Source organism: Arvicola amphibius, chromosome X (genome assembly GCF_903992535.2).
Source record: "Arvicola amphibius chromosome X, mArvAmp1.2, whole genome shotgun sequence".
In the NCBI taxonomy this organism is placed as follows: Eukaryota; Metazoa; Chordata; class Mammalia; order Rodentia; family Cricetidae; genus Arvicola; species Arvicola amphibius.
The window spans coordinates 136780194-136803683 of NC_052065.1; the positions used below are offsets into that span (position 1 = coordinate 136780194).

At 40.7% G+C, this 23490-nt stretch overlaps 1 protein-coding gene across 1 annotated transcript in view; it reads right to left on the minus strand.

Moving 5' to 3' along the window:
- The window catches only part of Gab3 (GRB2 associated binding protein 3), a 50313-nt gene that overhangs the window by 17916 nt on the left and 8907 nt on the right, over nucleotides 1-23490 (minus strand). The window contains exons 4-8 of the mRNA XM_042054371.1: nucleotides 20024-20327; nucleotides 6012-6231; nucleotides 5033-5514; nucleotides 1317-1372; nucleotides 447-654 (exon numbers count right to left, since the gene is read on the minus strand). Of these exons, the coding sequence (XP_041910305.1) occupies nucleotides 447-654; nucleotides 1317-1372; nucleotides 5033-5514; nucleotides 6012-6231; nucleotides 20024-20327 (1270 nt within the window). The remainder of the gene's footprint in view (nucleotides 1-446; nucleotides 655-1316; nucleotides 1373-5032; nucleotides 5515-6011; nucleotides 6232-20023; nucleotides 20328-23490) is intronic.

The following is a 23490-nucleotide window of genomic DNA, read 5'->3' on the forward strand; positions in this document are numbered from 1 at the left end:
GTACCCCCAATGTCCTAATTCTTCCTTATTTCTTTCTAATAATATTTTTTTTCTTTTTCTTTTTTGTTTTTTGAGACAGGGTTTCTATATAACAGTCCTTGATCTCCTGGAACTCACCATGTAGGCCAGGTTGGCCTCAAACTCACTGAGATCTGCCTGCCTCTGCCTCCCGAGTGCTGAATTAAAGGTATGTGCCATCACTTCCTGACCCCTATGGCTGACTAGTGTGGCTGCTGGGATTAAAGGTGTGTTCCACCACTGCCTGGCCCCTATGGCTGACTAGAGTGGCTGCTGGGATTAAAGGTGTGTTCCACCACTTCCTGACCCCTATGGCTGACTAGTGTAGCTGCTGGGATTAAAGGTGTGAGCCACCACTGCCTGACTCTTTCTATAAGGAAGGAGCTTGCCCTCCTACTCAACACAACAATCTTAGTCAAATGTCTTACATTTCCTCTGGGGCTTGAGATCTCTGTTCACTGGAGGTGGCTCCAAATCTGCAGGTAACTCGGGTAGCATGCTTGAGTTCATTGGGATGTAGTCATCCTGGCTGTAATGGGGCCTCAGACTAGAAACAGTGCCTTTGGGGCTCATGGGCACATAGCTGTCTTCAACAGTGAGTGAAGCTGTGGGATACATCGGTGAAAACTTACATGGCTGCAAGACAGAATAAGTATAGGTTGGAAACTACAGACCACAAATGCAAACTGATACTAGTAGGCATTATAGCTGTGTATTCAGTTTCAGTTCCAAATTACCCCCAAAGTAACTCTCAATTTTCTAGTGAAAATTGAACAAGCTCCTAGTCAAAATTCTGTGTCTGAATCCACATGAGAATAGATAACTCTCCAAGATCTGAAGCCAGGACACTAAAGGTTTTGAATTAGTGATTTGCTCGGTGGTAGTTAATTATAATTATCAACTTGGCTGGATTTGGGATTTCTCAGAGATACATTTTTGGGAGTATTTCTAGAGAGGTTTAACTGAAAAGAGAGGTCCTACTCTGAATGTATACAGTACCAACCTCCTTGAATCTTGGAATCCTGAACTGAATAAACCATGAAGTAAATGAACCTTTCCCTTAAGTGGCTTTGGTCAAGTACTTTTTTCATAGCAACGAGCAAAATAACAATACATGCTTCAAGTATAATACAGTGCTTAATAGTGACCTAAATCAGTTCAAATCTTTCGGGGATTACTGAAAAAGTTCTCAGAGATTCAGAGTACTGAATCTCAGAAGACTTAAAGAAAATATCACATACAGGTCAGGTTATTTCTGGTCAAACTGAAACCTAAAGGAACAAAAAGGCCAAACTTACCAGATTTAAACTGAGCCGCTTATCCCTGTGTCTCAGGGACTGGCTTTGTACATCACCTGAAAGACAGAGTCTGGAGTGGTGAGTGCTACAAGACAATATCCACTGAAACTAAAATCCAAGTCTGAATCCTCCCCAGGGCCTATGCCTATAGCTCTGGAGAAGCAGGGACGCATAATACATAATTTACATACAAAAAGCTTGCTATTAAATGTAGCTGGAAGTCAGAAACCATTCCCCAAGAGATGGAAAATGAGTCCATATTCTAAAGATACTTATGCTGTGTAATGATTTTGGTTCTCTTCATAAATCAGAAGGAAATACAGCATGTAATTAACAAGTATTTGGTATTTAAAAAGTTTTCTGAGCTTGAAGATAGTGGAGAAAGACCTGTGAGTTTCAGGAGAAAATGTTTGAAATATCCATTTGTAGTAAGTAAGAAAACAAGTTTAGCATAGAACAACAGCATTGTGTTCAGCATTAAGGACTGATGTCATTATTTTTTTTAAAAAATAACACTATCAAGAGAAAGGGAAAGCAAGAACAAACTAGGAAAAGACATTTCAAAAGCAAATATCCCTGATAAAAGACTGCTATACAACACATACAAAGAACTTTTAAAATAAACAATAAAGAAAGAATCTTACTAAAAATGGGCTTAACAGCCACTTTACTATAGACTATGTACAGATGGCAAATAAGCTTATGAGAAGATACTCTACATCATATTATATTAAGGAAATAAAAATGAAATAACCAATAGAATGGCTAGAAGTCAGACTGCTGACACCACCACATACTAGTAGCTGGTAGGAATGCAAAATGATATGATCACCTTGGAGGATAGTATGGTAGTTTTATGAAAACCTAAACCTATTTTCAACCATATGGTCCAGCGATTGAGTTCCTTACTTATCCAGAGGAATTAAAAATTTATCAACAAACAAAAACTGCAATAATGTTTACAATAGCTTTATTCATAAATTGATATAAGAGTTAAAAATAAGAACTGGTGTTAATACTATCTGCAGATAATATATCTATACAAAAAACTTTAAAAATATACATATTAGAAAATCTGGATATGGTATCAAAACACAAAATCAATTTGAATTTCATACAACATCAAAAGAGACAAATAAAATGAATTTGACAATAAATATAAAATAGTAAATGCATAAGAATATATTATAAGGAACTCAAAGACTTAGCAACAAAAAAGCAAGTTATTCAACTTTAAAATGATCAAGAGTCTGGAGAGATAGTTCAGTGGTTACAAGCACTAATTGCTTGCAGAGCACTAAGGTTCAGTTCCAAGAACCCACATAGTAGCTCATAACCATCTATAACTTAACTATAACTATATATAGTTTCAAAGGATCTTATACCTTCGTCTAGCCTCTGCACGCATTGCACAAACATTGTGCATAGATATATATACAAACAAAATACCCACACATATAAAATAAAATTAAATAAACCTTCAAAAAAGGTAATTAATAGATATTTTCAAGAAGGCAACAAATGGCCAACAAATATATGAAAAATGTTCAACAATGTTAACCATTAGGGAAGTTCAAAATTAGATTATCAACTCAGCCCAGCTACAATAACAACCATAAAAAAATCACAAGTGCTGGTAAGAGTGTGGAAAAAGGAAAATACTTACACACCAGTTATAGGAATGTGAATTAGTGCAGAAATGATGGAAAATGTGAAGCTTTCTTCAAAAAATTAAAAATAGGCTTACCATATGATCCAACAGTTACAGGACCAGGATTATATGTCCAAAGGAAATGAAATCAGTTTGTCAAAGAGACATCAGCAGTCCCACACTTACTATGATACATTAACAGCAAAATGTCCATCAACAGATAAAAGGAAAAATGTGTCATATACATGCATGCACACACATTTGCATACATACATAAGCACACACACAGGATCATTTATGCACACAGTAATGTGTACATGTATACAGTGGAAGGTCTTCAGCCATAAAAATGGGAAATCTTTTAATTTGAAAGGATATATCAAATAAAAACAACCAGATAAAGAAAAACTGCTTCATGATCTTACATGTTAAATCTAAAGTGGTTAACTCATAAAATTTGGGCCTAGCCCTGTGGTTGCCAGGAACATAGCAGTACAAGGAAATGAGATGTTGATCAAAAGGTCTAAACTTTTAGCTACAACATAAGAAAGTTCTGAGGATCTAATGTAAAACATGGATAGTTATGGGTGTGCTAATTAATCTGTTGTCATCCTTACAAATTTTATATGGATAAGAGGAGGTGCAAGAATTTTCTGATTTCTATCAAGACAGAAAGAGTCAATGATTAAGAAAGTGTAATGCTGGTACAAGCTGAATTGCAGAAGACAGGAAGCAGAACCAGACTGAGACCCTTATACACATGGGTTTCATTTATGATAGAGGGAACAGAACAGCCTGTCTAATACAGGGAGCCCCATCATGGGATAGACATCCAGAAGAACAAAAAATGGGCCTTTCCCAATTCTGTCCCCATACAAACACCATATCCAGGTGGATGGCAAAGGAACAGGATGTCAATTTCCATTTCCCCTCTGCTCTGTCCATCCCAATTTGTTTCTACTCTTCACTGTTATTTCATGGTCCAAACCCCTATTTTAATCTATTTTACTCTGTGTTTTTCTTTATCCAAAAGAACACAACCTGTTTCATGTTTGTCTCAAGACTGAATTCATTGTCACACTCCACAATTCTACTAGTTTTATTCACTCCAGTTTCTAATTTGGGGGGCGGTGTTTCAAGACAGGGTTTCTCCATGTAACAGCTCTAGATGTCTTGGAACTCACTCTGGACCAGGCTGGCTTTGAACTCAGAGATCTGCCTACTTCTGCTTCCCAAGTACTGGATTAAAGTCATGTACCACTACTGTCCAGTTTTAGTTTCTAAATTTTTCTTACCAACTTCTATTTGTCCCCACTTTTTGTTACTATTCCATGCATTTAGAACCTTTGTGCAATCAGCACACACCCATTTCACTGGAGTTATATGATATGTGATGGTTAGTTACATCATTAAAGGACTTTGAGGGTTTCCAGAGTGACATATTTCTTAATCAGAATGAGAGATTTGAAAACCAATTCACCTTCCTTACACTTAGACTAACTCCTTTGATATATATTCCTAGTAAGTAATAGTGTGGGATTGTATTTGGGAAGAGGGAGCAAGAGAAAATGAGTTTTTTTTAATCTGCCTAAGACCCATAGGTATAAGAGAAAGGAATAAGTGAATTGGGATGCTGAATGAGACTAACAAAATTGATAAGTAATACAAGGAGCTATGATCTACAGTTTTTAAGATCATTATGCAGGTGAGAAACAGAGAAGAGAATGGGATCAAACTGAAGCAAAACTACATACATGACCTTCTGTACTATATGTCTTCAAGTGACTCCAAGCAAAAATCAGCAGCTCAGTCTTAGATGAACAGATTACAACCTGGGCAAGGATTCACATTGGACAAGGGCTCTGGCCTTTTAAATATCTTTACCAACCTAAGAATCTTCCCTGTGGCCAGGCTCAAAATAGGGGTGGAGGTACTGAGGAACAGGAGAGTTCTATGTGTTCTCACTGTATACTCTGCTTCATTAGGAGACTGCCATGTGGACATAAGGTGTGAGGATAGTTCTTGACTATAATTATGTACCTGAATACTAGTACCCAACCCTTACCTTTCCATGACCCGACATGGTCTAAGCCAGAGAGAGAGATTCTTCTTGGTACCATACTGTACCCTGGCTTCTTGCTACTGCTGTACCCAGTCAACAGGAGCTGATCTTCCTGGCGCCGTTCAGAGAGATAACTTGGCTTAGGAGGGCGAGGCGGTGGAGTATTGGACATAATGCTTAGTTCTTTTGCCCCACTGGGTAAGGAAACTTGCTTTGTTTCTACATGAATTATGGGATTTAAAGAAGATTCCAGAAATGGTGAGGAAGACATGTGGTTCCTGGATGGGACATTGATTTCTCTATTCCAGATTAGAGCAGGCTGGGGCCTTGTGGAAGGCACATCCTGAGATCCATTCCCTTGGTGTAGGGGTTGGATCAAAGTATTAGAGGTAAATGGCTGCAGACCATCAAGAAAAACATCATCAAAAGAAGTCTGTTCCAATGAACGGTCTGAATTTGACCAGCTATCGCATCTGGTGGGAAAACTGAAGAAAGAAAAGCATATAAATTTGATTGATATATGGACATCCACACACAAAATCCACATAAACCTCATTCTAAGTTGCCATATGCCACCCTTTTTCTACTTGTAGAGACTTAATCTTTTTATAATACACATTTATACCAACTCCTTAGTGCAGAAAAAAGTGTGCTGGGTTTTTTCATCCTATATAGCATCAGATGAGTAGGAAATGCAAGGTGAGAAATGAAAGCCACAACGCAGAAACCCATGACTCATTTTACTTAGAATACTACTTCATCTTTAATAGTGATATTGTTAATGATCTGCCCTCATCCTTTGCAGTAGTAAAAAAGAGATGAGAATATACCCATCTACTAGAAAACATTCTTGCTAAACTGACTTATTTGTCTATGTTCTTTGAGCACATCTCAGATACAGACTCTGCAAAAGTCAGTGTGAGCTCTATGAACAGAGTAGAACATTCTAAAAGGCCCAACTGAGTCCCAAAAGTAAGCATACCTGGTATGGTGTAGTCTTCCAGTCTCACAGTTGGATAGGATCAGATAATCAGGAAGGAAGAGAAACTCTGACTCACTTCTGTTTTCCTCAGTGGATACTGTATTAGTGTTTGGGTCATCTTTTGGCAAGGCAGAGTTGGTAACATGGGCAGTATGAAGTGGACTGGCAGGAGATGGCTGGAGGGAGGAGGACATGGGAGAAAGACTCTCCACAGAATCTGCTGGAAAAATCATTTCCCCGGTTAGTGTTTTAAGAATGGCTATAACACTCACTCAAAGTTTCTCAAATAGTATCCAAAAACCAAATAGAAGATGCAAATCACAGCTGGTGTTTGTACTGGTGTAGGCAACCATTTCCTCAAGCTATAAACAATGTCTGGGAAAGGAGACCAGTGTTCCAAGAGTGAAGTGTTGAATCAATTAAGAGAAAACAAAACAAAACAAGAAAAAACTCAAACAAGCATTCTTGGCTTGAAAACCTGCAGTTCAATAGTCTACATGCAGCTTAACAGTCCTCAGCAGCAGAGTTGAATCACTCAATAAATATACATATATATTGCATATGCATTTAATATATTTGTGCATAACAAGTCTATATGTATATACTAATATATATGCATTCAGGCATATAAATATTATGGTTTGGATATGTCTCCCCCCCAAAAGGCTCATGTGTTGGAACTTTGATACCGAGTAGTGAATCTAATCACTGAAAAGTGACTGGATCATGTACATTTCCATTTAAGAATGGATCAATCTACTGAGTAATTGATAATTTGATAGTATTATTTGGAGGTTGTGGAAGCTTTTGAAGGTAGGGCCTCCTTGAAGGAAACAGGTCACTAGAGAGGCATATTTGGGGGGCTGTATTCCATCCTACCCCCACTTCCTTCCTGTCTATAACAAGGCAAGCAGCCTCTGCTAAACTCTTCTACTGCTATAATATTCTGTTTTATCTCAGGTCCAAAGCAATGGAGCCAGTTGACTATGGTTTGAAACTTCTAAAATGGTGAGTAAAATATGAAAATTTCTACTTTCAATTTGTGTCATGTATTTGCCACAGCAACAAAAATCTGACTAACACAGAAATTTGACACTAGGGGAGGGGTGTTGCCATAATTGTTACTGAATATATGGTTCAGATGCCTATGAAACTGATTTATGGGAAGATTTTAGGAATTTCAAGACCTGAGGTAAAGAAGATCTGGAATTCTGTAAGCAGAACTTCATGATGACTCTAGTGGGAACTTAGAAAATAAGAATCTTGTAAGAGTCCAGACAGAAAAGACTCATGAGATATCACAAGAGAATGAAGATTCTTCTGGGGATACAATTAGAGTTCATGTTGCATAGTGGAAAGGAATATTACTGTATTCTGTCATGCCCTGAGACTTTGTGGAAGGCAGAACACAAAGGGCAACATAATGTTCACTCTATTCTACAAGGCTTGCAGGCTGGTTTTAGTCAGGTTTATAATAAGAATCAGGGAACAAAAAGCAAAATACAAGAACTGAGTTTTTTGTTGTTTCTTCTTATTGTACTTTCCCTTTCTATTGTTTTATTTACCTGAAATCAACCTTAGTCTGAAACCATAAAATGGAAAATTTCAGAAATAAGTAGTATGTTTTCTTTGAAAAAAATGTGTGTATGTATGTGTGTGTACATGTTCATGCAAGTGTGTGTGTGTGTGTGTGTGTGTGTGTGTGTGTGTGCAGTGAATACGAAGGCTAGAAGAAGAGATCTTTGGATCTCTTGGATCTGGAGTTACAGGAAGTTATGAGTTGCCTGATGTGGGTGATGGGAACCAAACTTAGGTCTTCTGCCAGAGCAGTGTGCACTTTTCACCACTTAGCCATCTCTTCAGTCCCAGAAGTCATAAATTTGAAATTCTGAGGCATTTTTGCCCAGCAAACTTGTCTGCTTCCAATATCCAGGAGGATAACTATATGTTTTTCTTTGGTTTCACCTTCTTATTGTCTTCTCAAGGATCACAAATTATAGGCTCGATGTCATTTATTTATGGCTAAAAACCGATTATGAGTGAGTACATCCCATGTTCATCTTTTTGGGTCTGGGTTACCTCACTCAGGATGGTGTTTTCTATTTCCATCCATTTGCATGCAAAATTCAAGATGTCATTGTTTTTTACCGCTGAGTAGTACTCTAATATGTATATATTCCACAGTTTCTTCATCCATTCTTCCATTGAAGGGCATCTAGGTTGTTTCCAGGTTCTGGCTATTACAAATAATGCTGCTATGAACATAGTTGAACAAATGTTTTTGTAGTATGATTGGGCATCTCTTGGGTAAATTCCCAAGAGTGGAATTGCTGGGTCCTGGGGTAGGTTGTTCCCGAATTTCCTGAGAAACCGCCACACTGCTTTCCAAAGTGGTTGCACAAGTTTGCATTCCCACCAGCAATGGATGAGTGTACCCCTTACCCCACAACCTCTCCAGCAAAGGCTATCATTGGTGTTTTTGATTTTAGCCAATCTGACAGGTGTTAGATGGTATCTCAAAGGGTGGGGTGGGTTGGGGGAAAGGGGAGATGGGGAGAGCAAAGCGTGAAGGGGAGGATAGGGAGACCTTGGGGGAATGGGATGCTTGGGATATAGGAAGGGTGGATATGGGAGCAGGGAAGCATATATCCTAATTAAGGGAGCTATCTTAGGATTATTAAGAGACTTGACTCTAGAGGGGTTCCCAGGTATCTAGTGAGATGGCCCCAGCTAGTTCCGTGGGCAGTTGAGGAGAGGGAGTCGGAAAAGGCCAGATCCTATAGCCATACTGATGATTATCTTGCATATCACCATAGAATCTTCACCTAGAGATGGATGGAGCTAGAGACAGAGCCCCACATTGGAGCACTGGATTGAGTTCCCAAGGTCCTGACGAGGAGCAGAAGGAGGGAGAACATGAGAAAGAAAGTCAGGACCATGAGAGAACCTTCATCTGGCAATGGATGGAGATAAAGACAGAGCCACACATTGGTGGACCGAACTGAGCGCCCAAGGTCCAAATGAGGAGCAGAAGGAGGGAAAACATGAGCAAGGAAGTCAGGACTGCGAGGAGTGCTCCCACCCACTGAGATGGTGGGGCTGATCTATTCAGAGCTTACCAAGGCCAGCTGGACTGGGACTGAAAAAGCATGCAATAAAACCGGTCTCCCTGAACATGGCAGACAATGAGGGCTGCTGAGAAGCCAAGGACAATGACACGGGATTTGGACCCTACTACGCATACTGGCTTTGGGGGGGCCTGGCCTGTTTGGATGTTCACCTTCCTAGACCTGGATGGAGGGGGGAGGACCTTGGATTTCCCACAGGGCAGGGAACCCTGACTGCTCTCTGAACAGGAGAGGGAGGGGGAGGGGAGGGGAGGGGGGTAAATGGGAGGCAGGGAGGAGGCGGAAATTTTTAATAAATAAATTTAAGGTGCTGCCAGGTTCGCTGTGTGGTATTCCATCCCGCCCTGCCCCCACCTTGGCCCTTTTGTCTGGGCTGCGACCCTGGGCTGCCTGGAATCCCTGATCCTGTGCCCTGACATTCCATCTGAACTGGTGAGTGAATGCGGATCCTGGGGCAACCTGCCCTGGAAGAGAGCACAGACCCCCTACCCCCACTTCCCTCTGCAGGCTTGTGTCGGTTTCTCCCGTCCTTGTGTCTCCCAAGCTTTCCCTTAGTGTTCTCAGGTGTCCTGCTCCTGTTCTAAGGCCATCCACCCAGAGGAGTCAGACTCTGGCCTCCAGGCAGGTCTGAGGATTCCTGCAAGGGAGTGCGGACTTCTTCAGATTGTGACGCAAGGAATAGGTCCTCCTCTGGCACTGGGGAGATCCAACCAGTTTCAGTCACACCAAAGATTGGTCTAGGACACCAAACGCCTCTGGGCTCCTTTTGAAGGAAGAGATGGGCAGGCGCCAATGCAGGAGCTCCTCCAACAACATGAAAGGCAACATGACATCACCACAAGCCAGACATCCCGAAACAACAAGAATTGAACACCCTACCCCAGAAGATATAGAAGAAACCGACCTTAAACAGTACTTTATGAAAATAATAGAGGACCTTAAACAGGAGGTAAAAAACTGCCATAAAGAAATGGAGATGACAAACAAAAAGGTAGACGAAATAAATAAATCTCTCAAAGATACCCAAGAAAAACAAGAAAAAGCAATCAAACAGGTAAGGGAAACAGTACAAGACCTGATAAATGAAATGGAGGTATTGAAGAAAACACAATCTGAGGGACGACTGGAAATGGAAACTCTGAGTAAACGAACAGAAACTTCAGAGACAAGTATTTCCAACCGAATACAAGAGATGGAAGAAAGAATCTCGGACTCTGAAGATACTATAGAGGAAATAAACTCACAGATTAAAGAACTAAACAAATCTAACAAATTCTTAACACAAAACATTCAGGAAATCTGGGACACCATGAAAAGACCAAACCTAAGAATAATTGGGGTAGAAGAAGGAGAAGAATTACAACTCAAAGGCCCAGAAAACATATTCAACAAAATTATAGAAGAAAACTTCCCCAACCTAAAGAAGGATGTTCCTATGAAGGTACAAGAAGCCTACAGAACACCAAATAGACTGGATCAAAAGAAAGCATCCTCACGCCATATAATAATCAAAACACAAAACATACAGAATAAAGAACAGATATTAAGAGCTGCAAAGGTAAAAGGTCAAGTAACATATAAAGGGAAACCTATCAGAATTACACCTGATTTCTCAATGGAAACCATGAAAGCCAGAAGAGCTTGGATAGATGTGCTACAGACACTAAGGGAACATGGATGCAAGCCCAGACTATTATACCCAGCAAAGCTTGCATTCACCATTGATGGAGAAAACAAGATATTCCAGGACAAAAACAGATTTAAACAATACGCAGCCACAAATCCAGCCTTGCAGAAAGTAATAGAAGGAAAATCACAAACCAAGGAGTCCAACAACGCCCACAATAACTCAGGCATCTAGCAACCCTTCACCAGCGCAACGAGAAGAAGGGAAACACACAAACTCTACTACTAAAAATGACTGAAGTTAACAACCACTGGTCATTAATATCACTTAATATCAATGGACTCAATTCACCTATAAAAAGGCACAGGCTAAGAGACTGGATACGAAAACAGAATCCAACATTTTGCTGTCTACAAGAAACACACCTCAACCACAAAGACAGACACCTACTCAGAGTAAAGGGTTGGGAAAAGGTTTATCAAGCAAATGGCCCTAAGAAACAAGCGGGTGTGGCCATACTAATTTCCAACAAAGTTGACTTCAAACTAAAATCAATCAGAAGAGATGGAAAGGGACACTTTATACTCATAACAGGAAAAATCCATCAGAATGAAGTCTCAATCCTGAATATCTATGCCCCTAATATAAAAGCTCCCACTTATGTAAAAGAAACACTTCTAGAACTCAAGGCAGCCATCAAACCACACACACTAATAGTTGGAGACTTCAACACTCCTCTCTCACCAATGGACAGGTCAATCAGACAGAAACCTAACAGAGAATTGAAAGACTTAATGGAGGTAATGAACCAAATGGACTTAACAGACATCTATAGAACATTCCACCCAAATAGGAAAGAATATACCTTCTTCTCTGCGGCTCATGGAACCTTTTCGAAAATTGACCATATACTTGGTAACAAAGCAAACTTCCACAGTTACAAAAAAATATTAGTAACCACCTGTGTCTTATCGGATCACCATGGATTAAAATTAGAATTCAACAACAATGCTACCCCCAGAAAGCCCACAAACTCATGGAAACTGAACAGTCAACTACTGACCCACACCTGGGTCAAGGAAGAAATAAAGAAAGAAATTAAAGTCTTTCTTGAGTTTAATGAAAACAAAGACACAACATACTCAAACCTATGGGACACACTGAAAGCAGTGCTAAGAGGAAAGTTCATAGCACTAAGTGCCCACTTAAAGAAAACGGAGAAAGCACTCATTGGTGCCTTAACAGCACACCTGAAAGCTCTGGGAAAAAAAGAAGCAGACTCACCTAGGAGAAGTAGAAGACTGGAAATAATCAAACTGAGGGCAGAAATCAACAAAATAGAAACACAGAAAACAATCCAAAGATTCAATGAAACAAGAAGCTGGTTCTTGGAGAAAATCAACAAGATTGACAAACCCTTAGCCAAACTAATCAAACGGCAGAGGGAGAACATGCAAATTAATAAGATCAGAAATGAAAAGGGGGACATAACCACAGACACAGAGGAAATTCAGAGAATCATTAGATCTTACTACAAAAGCCTGTATGCCACAAAATTGGAAAATGTAAAAGAAATGGACAGTTTTTTAGATAAATACCATATACCAAAGTTAAACCAGGACCAGGTAAATGCTCTAAATCGTCCTGTTAGTCGCGAAGAATTAGAAACTGTTATCAGAAACCTCCCTACCAAAAAGAGCCCAGGACCAGATGGTTTCAATGCGGAATTCTACCAGAACTTCCAAGAAGACCTAATACCTATACTCCTTAAGGTATTTCATAATATAGAAACACAAGAGTCACTGCCAAATTCCTTCTATGAAGCTACAGTTACCCTGATACCTAAACCACACAAAGACTCAACCAAGAAAGAGAATTACAGGCCAATCTCACTCATGAACATTGACGCAAAAATTCTCAATAAAATACTGGCAAACCGAATCCAAGAACACATTAGAAAAATTATCCATTACGATCAAGTAGGCTTCATCCCAGAGATGCAGGGCTGGTTCAACATATGAAAATCTATCAATGTAATCCATCATATAAATAAACTGAAGGAAAAAAACCATATGGTCATCTCATTAGATGCTGAAAAAGCATTTGACAAAATTCAGCACCCTTTTATGATAAAGGTCTTGGAGAGATTAGGGATACAAGGGTCATTCCTAAATATAATAAAAGCTATTTACAGCAAGCCAACAGCTAACATCAAATTAAACGGAGAGAAACTCAAGGCTATCCCACTAAATTCAGGAACACGACAAGGCTGTCCACTCTCTCCTTATCTCTTCAATATAGTGCTTGAAGTTCTAGCAATAGCAATAAGACAACATAAGGGAATCAAGGGGATTCAATTTGGAAAGGAAGAAGTTAAACTTTCATTATTTGCAGATGATATGATAGTATACATAAGCGACCCCAAAAACTCCACCAAAGAACTCCTACAGCTGATAAACTCCTTCAGTAACGTGGCAGGTTACAAGATCAACTCCAAAAAATCAGTCGCCCTCCTATACACAAAGGATAAGGAAGCAGAGAGGGAAATCAGAGAAGTATCACCTTTCACAATAGCCACAAATAGCATAAGATATCTGGGAGTATCTCTACCCAAGGAAGTGAAGGATTTATTTGACAAGAACTTAAAGTCTTTGAAGAAAGAAATTGAAGAGGATACCAGAAAATGGAAGGATCTCCCCTGCTCGTGGATTGGGAGGATCAACATAGTAAAAATGGCAATTCTACCAAAAGCAATCTATAGATTCAATGCAATCCCAATCAAGGTCCCATTAAAATTCTTCACAGAGATTGAGAGGACAATAATCAACTTTATATGGAAAAACAAGAAACCCAGGATAGCCAAAAAAAATCTTATACAATAAAGGTTCTTCTGGAGGCATTACCATCCCTGACTTCAAACTCTATTACAAAGCTACAGTATTGAAAACAGCTTGGTATTGGCATAAAAACAGAGAAGTTGACCAATGGAATCGTATAGAAGACCCAGATCTTAAACCACAAACCTATGAACACCTGATTTTTGATAAAGGAGCCAAAAGTACACAATGGAAGAAAGAGGGCATCTTCAACAAATGGTGCTGGCATAACTGGATGTCAACCTGTAGAAGAATGAAAGTATATCCATATCTATCACCATGCACAAAACTCAAGTCCAAATGGATTAAAGCCCTCAATATTAATTTGAACACATTGAGCTTGATAGAGGAGAAAGTGGGAAGTACTCTACAACAAATGGGCACAGGGAACCGTTTCCTACGCATAACCCCAGCTGCACAGACTTTAAGGGCAACATTGAATAAATGGTACCTCCTGAAGTTGAGCAGTTTCTGTAAAGCAAAGGACATTGTCACTAAGACACAAAGGCAGCCTACTGACTGGGAAAAGATCTTCACCAACCCTGCAACTGACAAAGGTCTGATCTCTAAAATATATAAGGAACTCAAGAGACTAGACGGTAAAATGCCAATTAACCCAATTAAAAAATGGGGCGCTGAACTGAACAGAGAATTCTCAACAGAAGAAGTTCGAATGGCCAAAAGACACTTAAGGTCATGCTCAACCTCCCTAGCCATCAGGGAAATGCAAATCAAAACAACTTTGAGATATCATCTTACACCTGTCAGATTGGCTAAAATCCAAAACACCAATAATAACCTTTGCTGGAGAGGTTGTGGGGTAAGGGGTACACTCATCCATTGCTGGTGGGAATGCAAACTTGTGCAACCACTTTGGAAAGCAGTGTGGCGGTTTCTCAGGAAATTCGGGATCAACCTACCCCAGGACCCAGCAATTCCACTATTGGGAATCTACCCAAGAGATGCCCAATCATACAACAAAAGCATATGCTCATCTATGTTCATAGCAGCATTATTTGTAATAGCCAGATCCTGGAAACAACCTAGATGCCCTTCAGTGGAAGAATGGATGAAGAAACTGTGGAATATATACATATTAGAATACTACTCAGCGGTAAAAATCAATGACATCTTGAATTTTGCATGCAAATGGATGGAAATAGAAAACACTATTCTGAGTGAGGTAACCCAGACCCAAAAAGATGAACATGGGATGTACTCACTCATAATCGGTTTCTAGCCATAATTCAAGGACATCGAGCCTATAAATTTGGGATCCTTGAGAAGATAATAAGAAGGTGAACTCCCAAAAAAAGATATAGTAATCCTCCTGGATATTGGAAGTAGACACGATCGCCAGGCAAAATTGGGAACTTGAGGGCTGGGCAAGAGTGGGCCAAGGGAAGATGGGGAGAGAAAAGTGTGAAGGGGAGAACGGGGGGAGCTCGGAGGAATGGGGTGCTTGGGATATAGGAAGGGTGGATATGGGAGCAGGGAAGCATATATCTTAATTTAAGGAGCTACCTGAGGGTTGTCAAGAGACTTGACCCTAGAGGGGTTCCCAGGTTTCCAGGGAGACACCCCCAGTTAGTTCCTTGGGCAGCTGAGGAGAGGGAGCCTGAAAAGGCCAGTTCCTATAGCCATACTGATGAATTTCTTGCATATCACCATAGAACCTCCACCTGACGATAGATGAAGAAAATGACAGAGCCCCACATTGGAGCACCGGACTGAGCTCCCAAGGTCTTGATGAGGAGCAGAAGGAGAGAGAACATGAGAAAGAAAGTCAGGACCGTGAGGGAACCTCCAGCTGGCGACAGATGGGGAAGGTGACTGAGCCCCATATTGGAGCACTGGACTGAGCTCCCAAGGTCCTGATGAGGAGCAGAAGGAGCGAGAACATGAGGGAGAAAGTCAGGAACGAGAGGGGTGCGTTCACTCATGGAGACGGTGGGACAGAACTAATGGGAGATCACCAACTCCAGTTGGAATGGGACTGATGGATCATGCGACCAAACCCGTCTCTCTGAATGTGGCCAACAGCGGGGGCTGACTGAGAAGCAAAGGACAATGGCTCTGGGCTCTGATTCTTCTGCATGGACGGGCTCTGTGGGAGCCTTCTCAGCTTGGTCGATCACCTTCCTGGACCTGGGGGGAGTTGTGAGGACCTTGGTCTTATCATAGAGTGGGGAACCCTGATGGCTCCTTGGCCTTGAGAGGGAGGGAGGGGTGGTATGGGTGGAGGGGAGCGGAGGGAAGGGGGAGAAGGAGGGGAGGGAAAGGGGAGGAGGAGGAGAGGGAGGGGGGAGGAGGAGGGAAGGAGATGGAAATTTTTAAATATAAAAAAAATAAACCATGAGAAAAAAAATTCTTAATGCAAAAATAAAAAAAAATAAACAATAAATAAATAAATAATTAAATAAATTTAAAAAAAAGAAATTCTGAGGCATTATGATAAATTTTTGTGCATACACTATGTTCTGTCTGGGATTTTAATCTTCTCTCTGTCCAGTATATGCACAGTCTACACTATTGTACCCACTCAGCATTAGCAGCCCTCTCTTATCTAGTTGTCATGGCACCATGGTGATTGTTTTTAAGTAACTTTTTTTCTTAATAATAACCTTAATGTGTAAGAGTAATGATCCCAGTAATAGAACTGTGTTAAATAAATGTCATAAAGAGCTTCAGTTAGTACAAACAAGTGACATTTTCACTTAATATGAAAAAAATCTTATATTGTTTGCAAGATTGACAGAGGAATGCACCTTCTATTCATAAAATTGTGAAGAAAAATAGGTATTTATTTTTCTGTCCCACTTCAAAATGAAAAAGTTTCTGGTGACAGTCATAATGTATGATAAACACTTATGTAAGATAGAAAGGCATTAAATGTGTGTGTATATATGTAGAGAATATGATATACCATCGAAAATAGAGACTGGCACTTTCTGAGGCTTCAGGCATCTAGTAGAGATTTTGAAATCCAACACCTGTAAATAAAGGGAGCAGCTGCATATGGAAAGTTGTAATAAAGCCTTTATAATATGGATTTCAGGTGAAAAGGACTTGATCTTTACATTTTCCTAAAAACAGAGGGAATAAAAGGAGTTGTGGGAAAGTTTCTTGGTTTCTTCCAACTCCATAACAGGGCAGGGTTGTCTAGGTTCTTCCTGGTTCTTTATTCCTGTTCCTTTTGGAGTCACTGAGAAATATCCTACATATATGTTTTGGGACAACTGCTGGATGAAAAAAGAAAGAGGAGATACATTCGAGTGTGCGTGAAAAAAAATAGATGTAAAAGTTTGAGTAAACCACCCCTCTTGCCCGTGCCACCTGTGATGGGTGAGGGAGCTGGCCCTCCTCCTTACGAATTGCAGCACTCAGGGAAAGTGGTCTCTGATTCTTGCCTGGAACAGCAAAATAGAGCTGGCCCCTACAGACAAGGGGGGTGTGGAAGATCTGGCCCCACCCCTCATCTGCCACATAGTGGCACCCCACTACACTGCCTGTGGCTGTAGCTGGCCCTGAGGACAGAGGAGCTAGAGAGCTGTCCCTGCTCCTCACCAGCTGCAGCACTTGGGAGAGTGGCAACACTGTAATGTTGGCCCTGAAGGTGTAGGTGTGGAAGAGCCTACCCGGAGGGCCTAAAAGCAGGAGAACTGGCCTGGCCCCTTACTCATCACTGAAAAGGGTGAACTAGCCCAGACAAAGCTGGAGAGCTTCTGCTGGTGGTGAAGGGGAGGGGGAGGCTGGCAGACTGACCAACCTTACAATTACCCAGGCCCAGAACCAGGATTATGAGTTGGCCCACCCCAACATCCACCCCATCTATGATCTTCTGGAGCACATGAAGGGGCCTGACCTAGAGACCCAATGCTGCAGGATCTCCACGACACAGGGCGACAACCGGATATCCAAGAGAAGTCTCAGTGAGGGCCCAATATCAAAGTGTAGCAGAAACCAGAAGTTTTGAACCAGACCAATAACGTTTTGCAATGAACACTTACAAGCAAAGATACATGAATGAAAGTGTTTACTGCATGACTCACTGTGTCACACTACAGCTTCCATGACGAGATATTTTCTTTTTTCTCTTAAATTCTATTTTAATTTATTGGGGAGGGGGCAGTTGCAAGAGCAGAGGGCACATACAAAGGGATGGGAAATGAATGGGATCAAGAAGCTTAATGTGAAAGACACAAGAATAAATAAAAAAGAAAGTTAAAAAAGTTTGGCTGAAGGTAGAAAATAGGATAGTGGAGAGCCAGCAGCAAGCACCAATGGAAGAGTTGGTCAGGGAGGCTCTGCTAGGTTTGCTTGATGTCAGGCTCTAGGCATGATGGATATACTGTGACTTTGCAAGCTCTATCTGTTATACCAAAGATAAAGTACTTGCTGTCACTTCATTTCCTTTTATTTGAGTGCTTTCAAAATTCAGTAATGTTACTAAATAGTATCACTTAATAAGCTTTGCTGACTCATGAAAGGACTACAAACATGCATGTTTGCCTTAGAAATGCAACCCTGATGGATGGAGATAGAGACAGAACCCCACATTGGAGCACCGGACTGAGCTCCCAAGGTCCAAATGAGGAGCAGAAGGAGGGAGAACATGAGCAAGGAAGTCAGGACCATGAGGGGTGCACCCACCCACTGAGATGGTGGGGCTGATCTAATGGGAGCTCACTAAGGCCAGCTGGACTGGGACTGAAAAAAGCATGGGATAAAACCAGACTCTCTGAACATGGAAGACAATGAGGGCTGCTGAGAAGCCAAGGACAATGGCACTGGGTTTTGATTCTACTGCATGTACTGGCTTTGGAGGGGCCTAGTCTGTTAGGATGCTCATCTTCCTAGACCTGGATGGAGGGGGGAGGACCATGGACTTCCCACAGGGCAGGGAACCCTTACTGCTCTTTGGACTGGAGAAGGAGGAGGAGGGGAGTGGGGGAGGGGGAGGTAAATGGGAGGCAGGGAGGTGGAAATTTTTAATTATTATTATTATTATTATTATTAATGATAATAATAATAATAATAAGGTCCTGAATTTGAGAAAGGGGGAAGGTTATTATGGGAGGGACTGTAGGGAGGGAGAAAGGGAGAAATGATATAATTATATTTTAATTTCAAAAAATAAAAGTAATTTTAAGAAAAAAATTTAAAAAAAAAGAAATGCAACCCTGACTCCCCATTGCCACCTGGTGTTATAATGTGGATATTTTCATGGTAGATAGTAAAAAGAGTTAAGAGTTACTGAAATGTTGATGTATGTGCCAAAATTAGGGATACAATTTTTTCTACTAAACAAAGAGGCTAAAGAAGTCAGATTCAAAATTCCCTATTCCAACTGTCAGAATTTGGTGAGATAATACTAGGGAACTGTGATGGCTAATCTTGGTTGTCAACTTGACTACATCTGGAATCAACTAAAGCCCAAGTGGCTAGGTAAAGCTGTGAAGGATTTCCTTGATTGAATCATTTGAGGTGAGATGGCATACCCTAAATCTTGGTCACAATTTCTGGTAGCAGTCCACATAAAAAGTACATGGAAAGATGAAGCTTTTATGTTTTGCCTGCTTTCCCTCACTCTTTCTGGGAAGTTCATCTATCCTGCTGCTGAGGCATTCCTTTGCTGGTATTAGAACCTACATTTTAAAGATTCCATTGTAGAATGAAGACCAGCTGTGGCATATACATCCTCACGGGATTGAACAACTATCTGATTCTTGGCCTTTCCATCAGGGGACAGCCATTGTTGGACTAGCCAGACCATACATGTAAGCCACTCTAATAAACACACACACACACACACACACACACACACACACACACACACACACACACCACTCTATCAGTTCTATTACTTAAGAGAACCTTGACTAATACAGGCTCAAAAAGAAAATCTACAAAGGAAAGTAAATTATAATCCTAGGCTATAACCCTCTTGTATATTACATGGGAATGGTAGTATGTGGAGACAGAGTCAAAGACAAGGGAGGGAAGGAGATGGAGAAAGAGGTGGTGTGGAATTAGAAGGCAAAGGAAGGAAAAAAGAGAAAGGAGAAGGAAGAAAGAATTGAGTTAATTGCTCTCAATGCCAAAAAGTGACCCAGAGCCAACTTTCAGGTTGTTTACTAGCAGAGATCTCCAATGTTACATGTATGGGCAAGTTTTGCCTTTTCACATTTGGAACTGAATCCTACTACTAAGCAAAAGACAGTTTCAAGTGTTGTATTAGTAGGATTAGCTTTGGTAATATACATTAGATTGCCAAAACACCTCACAGAGGCAGGCACCACTTATTTGCAGTAGTTTTCCAGCACCAACAAAGCATCTTGGACAATCCCTTTGCTCAAGAAGTTCCAACCCTGCTCTTACCTGCACCATCTTCTAGGTGACTGAGATTGCAGACTTGACTGATGCTATGTACCCACACCTGCATTTCTTCCTCAGTCTTGGCTACTAGGTAGAATGTACGGGAAGTAGTCTTGACAATGAACACAAAATTGTTCTGAAATTCCTTCCTAACAAAGTCAGGGCCTGCATGCTTCCACACAGTGCATTCACTGAGGTCTATCACACGGATAGGCTTGCTGGAGTGCTTGTTGCGATAGTACTCTAAGACATCAGGATTGCCACTCATACGGCCTCGCCGGAGAACAAACCACCGCTTGCGCCAAGCCTGCAGAGAAAATTTGACATGAAGTTATTAGACCAATTGTTCATGTTTCTTAAGCTCTGACAAGAACCTTATAGCAGGGACAAGGACAGCAAGAAAGAAGAAAAACTGTCATCCTAAAGTAACACTTTTTCTTAGAGTCTTAAAGAGGGCACAATAGATTCAAACTCACTGTGTAGTCAAAGGTGACCTCAAATTCTTTATTTAAGGGGCTGGGAGCTCGACTAGTTGCTCAGTAGTTAACAACACTTGATGCTCTTGTAGAGAACCTGTATTCAGTTCCTAGCATCCACATGGCAGCTGACAATCACCTTTAACTCCAGTTTCAGGGGATCCAATGTCCTCTTCTGAATTCATAGGCACCAGGTATGCATGTGGTACACAGACATACATGCAGTCAAAACATTCACACATATTAAATAAGTAAATGTAGTGTGTGTGTGTGTGTGTGTGTGTGTGTGTGTGTGTGTGTTCTGGACAGTTTTATGTCAACTTGATACAAGCTAAAGTTATCTGAGAGAAGGGAACCTTAATTAGGAAAATGCCTCCATAAGGTCAGGTTGTAGGCAGGCTTGTAAGGCATTTTCTTTTTCTTTTCTTTTTTTCTTCTTTTTTTTATTTCCAGGACAGGGTTTCTCTGTGTAGCCCAGGCTGTCCTGGAATTTGTTCTGTAGACCAAGAGACTCTGGTCTCAAACTTGGAGATCCACCCACCTCTGCCTCCCAAGTCCTAGGATTAAAGGTGTGTGCCACCATCACCTAGCATAAGGCATTTTCTTATTTAGTGATTGATGGGGGGGTGCCATTCCAGGCTGAGCAAGCCTTGGGGAGCAAACCAGTAAGAAGCTCCCCTCCATGGCCTTTACACCAGCTCCTGCCTCCAGGTTCCTGCCCTGCTTGAGTTCCTGTCCTGACTTCCTTCAGTGATAAACAGTGATATGGAAGTGTAAGCCAAATAAAATCTTCTCTCCCTTTCCTCTCTAACTTGCTTTTTGGTCATGGTGTTTCATTGCACCAATAGAAAACCTAATACTATGTTTCTGATTTTCTCTTGCCACCATTTCCCAAGTGCTGGTATTACAGTTCATAACCATACCAAACCTCCTAATGATACATTTGGTACTAAAGAAAAAATATACCATCTGTAAATCTGCTTTACTGCATAGTTTTAAGGACAGGTCAGTATTGGGGAGGCTAATGATACAATTTATAGACACAGTTTGGAGAAGGAAGTGAGGAACTTGAGTTCCACACCTTTTTATTTAAGGTATCCCTTCATTACCTCATACAACTGAACCATCCCACATACATAACATAGATATACTTTATGCTGTAGCAATTGGACATATTAGCACCAAATGGGAATGAGCACAGAAAAGGGCAACAGGGTAACAACAAATGCAAGTGAAGAGATTTATAGCTCTGTGGTTTTTCTCTTCCAAGTGATGGCATGTGTGACAGCCGGATGTGTGGTTCTGCTAAGAGGCATGGTGAGCAACAGAATAGGAAGTCTTCTGTAACTCTAGCTTTAACAATAACAACAAAAAGATTTGTTTTTGCTTGTTTGTTTTCATGTGTCTGAGTGTTTTGTCTGAACACCACAAGAGGGTTTTTAATCCCATGGGACTACAGTCATAGATAGTTGTGAACCACCATATGGGAATTGAACTCAGGACTTCTGGAAGAACAGCCAGTGCTCTTAACCCTGAACAATTTCTTCAATCTCTGTATCTCTAGTTTTTAAGCCAAGAAGCTAGGAGGAAAAATCATCATTTGGAGTACATTCAATTCTCTCTCTATTCAAATAATATGAGATTCAGGGAAGCAGAGACTCTAAAAATGGTCTTTGTTGAAAAGCAAAGACCAGTTGTCACAAAAGACCCATAAGTATACTTAAGAATCCAAAGTCTTTCTAGGCTGTGATAAGGGATAGCAAGCAAAAGGACAGTCACTGAGTTGAGTTGAGACAGAAAAGCCCTTCCCTAGATCTGCTTTTACATGCATGTAAATCTCTGAAAAGAGATTTGTCTCTCAGAAGATGGAGGCAGTATAACAGGAGAAACAACAGCATGAATATTTTATGGGAATAGTCTAGGAGGAAGAGAAAAATTAATGACTCAAAAATGCCTGTTGCAAAAATAGGCACTGTCAGGCATGGTATAATTTAATCTTAGAATTTGGGAGGCATAATCTGGTGGGACATAATGAGTTCAAGGCTATCTTACCTTACTAAGTGAGTTCCAGTTCAGCTGGACTACAAATTGAAACCCAGTCTCAAAAAACAATAACAACAAGAAAACATGACTGGAAACAAGAAAACTGAATGGAAGTAGGTCATTAGCAAGGAGAGGAATTCACCTCACTCTGAGGTTTAGAATAGGAGGTGGGAAAACAGTTTTGGGGTTAATAGGGACAAAGGACGGGATGATATCTTGCATGCCTGCTAAGGAAAGCTTCCAGGGAAGGCCTGGAGAACCCCAAACTTTCCATGGGCCACTTTGGTGAGGAAATGTGAAGAGGAACTTTGTTTTACTTCTTTAAAAATGGTTCCAAAAGAGGAAATCAAATTGAGCACAGAAGCAAGTTTCATGTTAAGTTCTTTTAACACGGAGGGGAGATGACACAGACATTATAATTCATTGATTCAAAAAGTACCAGTTGATATAATAATATGCTACATACTATGCAAATACTGAAGAAGTCAAATCAAGCAAGTCACACATCATGCCACTCCCAGTCTTGTGGGTGGCAGGGGAAGTGGGAAGATGAATAATCAGATAATTGTAGTCAATGAGACAAGTGTTATAATAAAAGAAAACCAAGATACTAAGAGAGAACACAAAAGAAAGACCCCTGTCAGATCAAGGTCTGGGAAGGCTCCAAAGAGAAGTGATGACTACACTATGACTAAAGCAATACAGAGGGAGGAGCATGCACAAAAACACAAAGAAGGAAAAGGCATGAAGTTGTTCATAAGTAGCTCAGCAGGGCTAGAAGGAAAAAGAGTTACATAAGTAACTTGAGGAAGATACAATGCAGTCTTGATGCTAAATCAAACAAGATTACTAGCATGAGTTTCCCTAGGTTTTAAAATGTCTGCCTGAGAACTATGATTGGACAAAAGCCAAAATAATGTGTCCTAGGAGCTGTTTGCTAAGTAAGTAGGT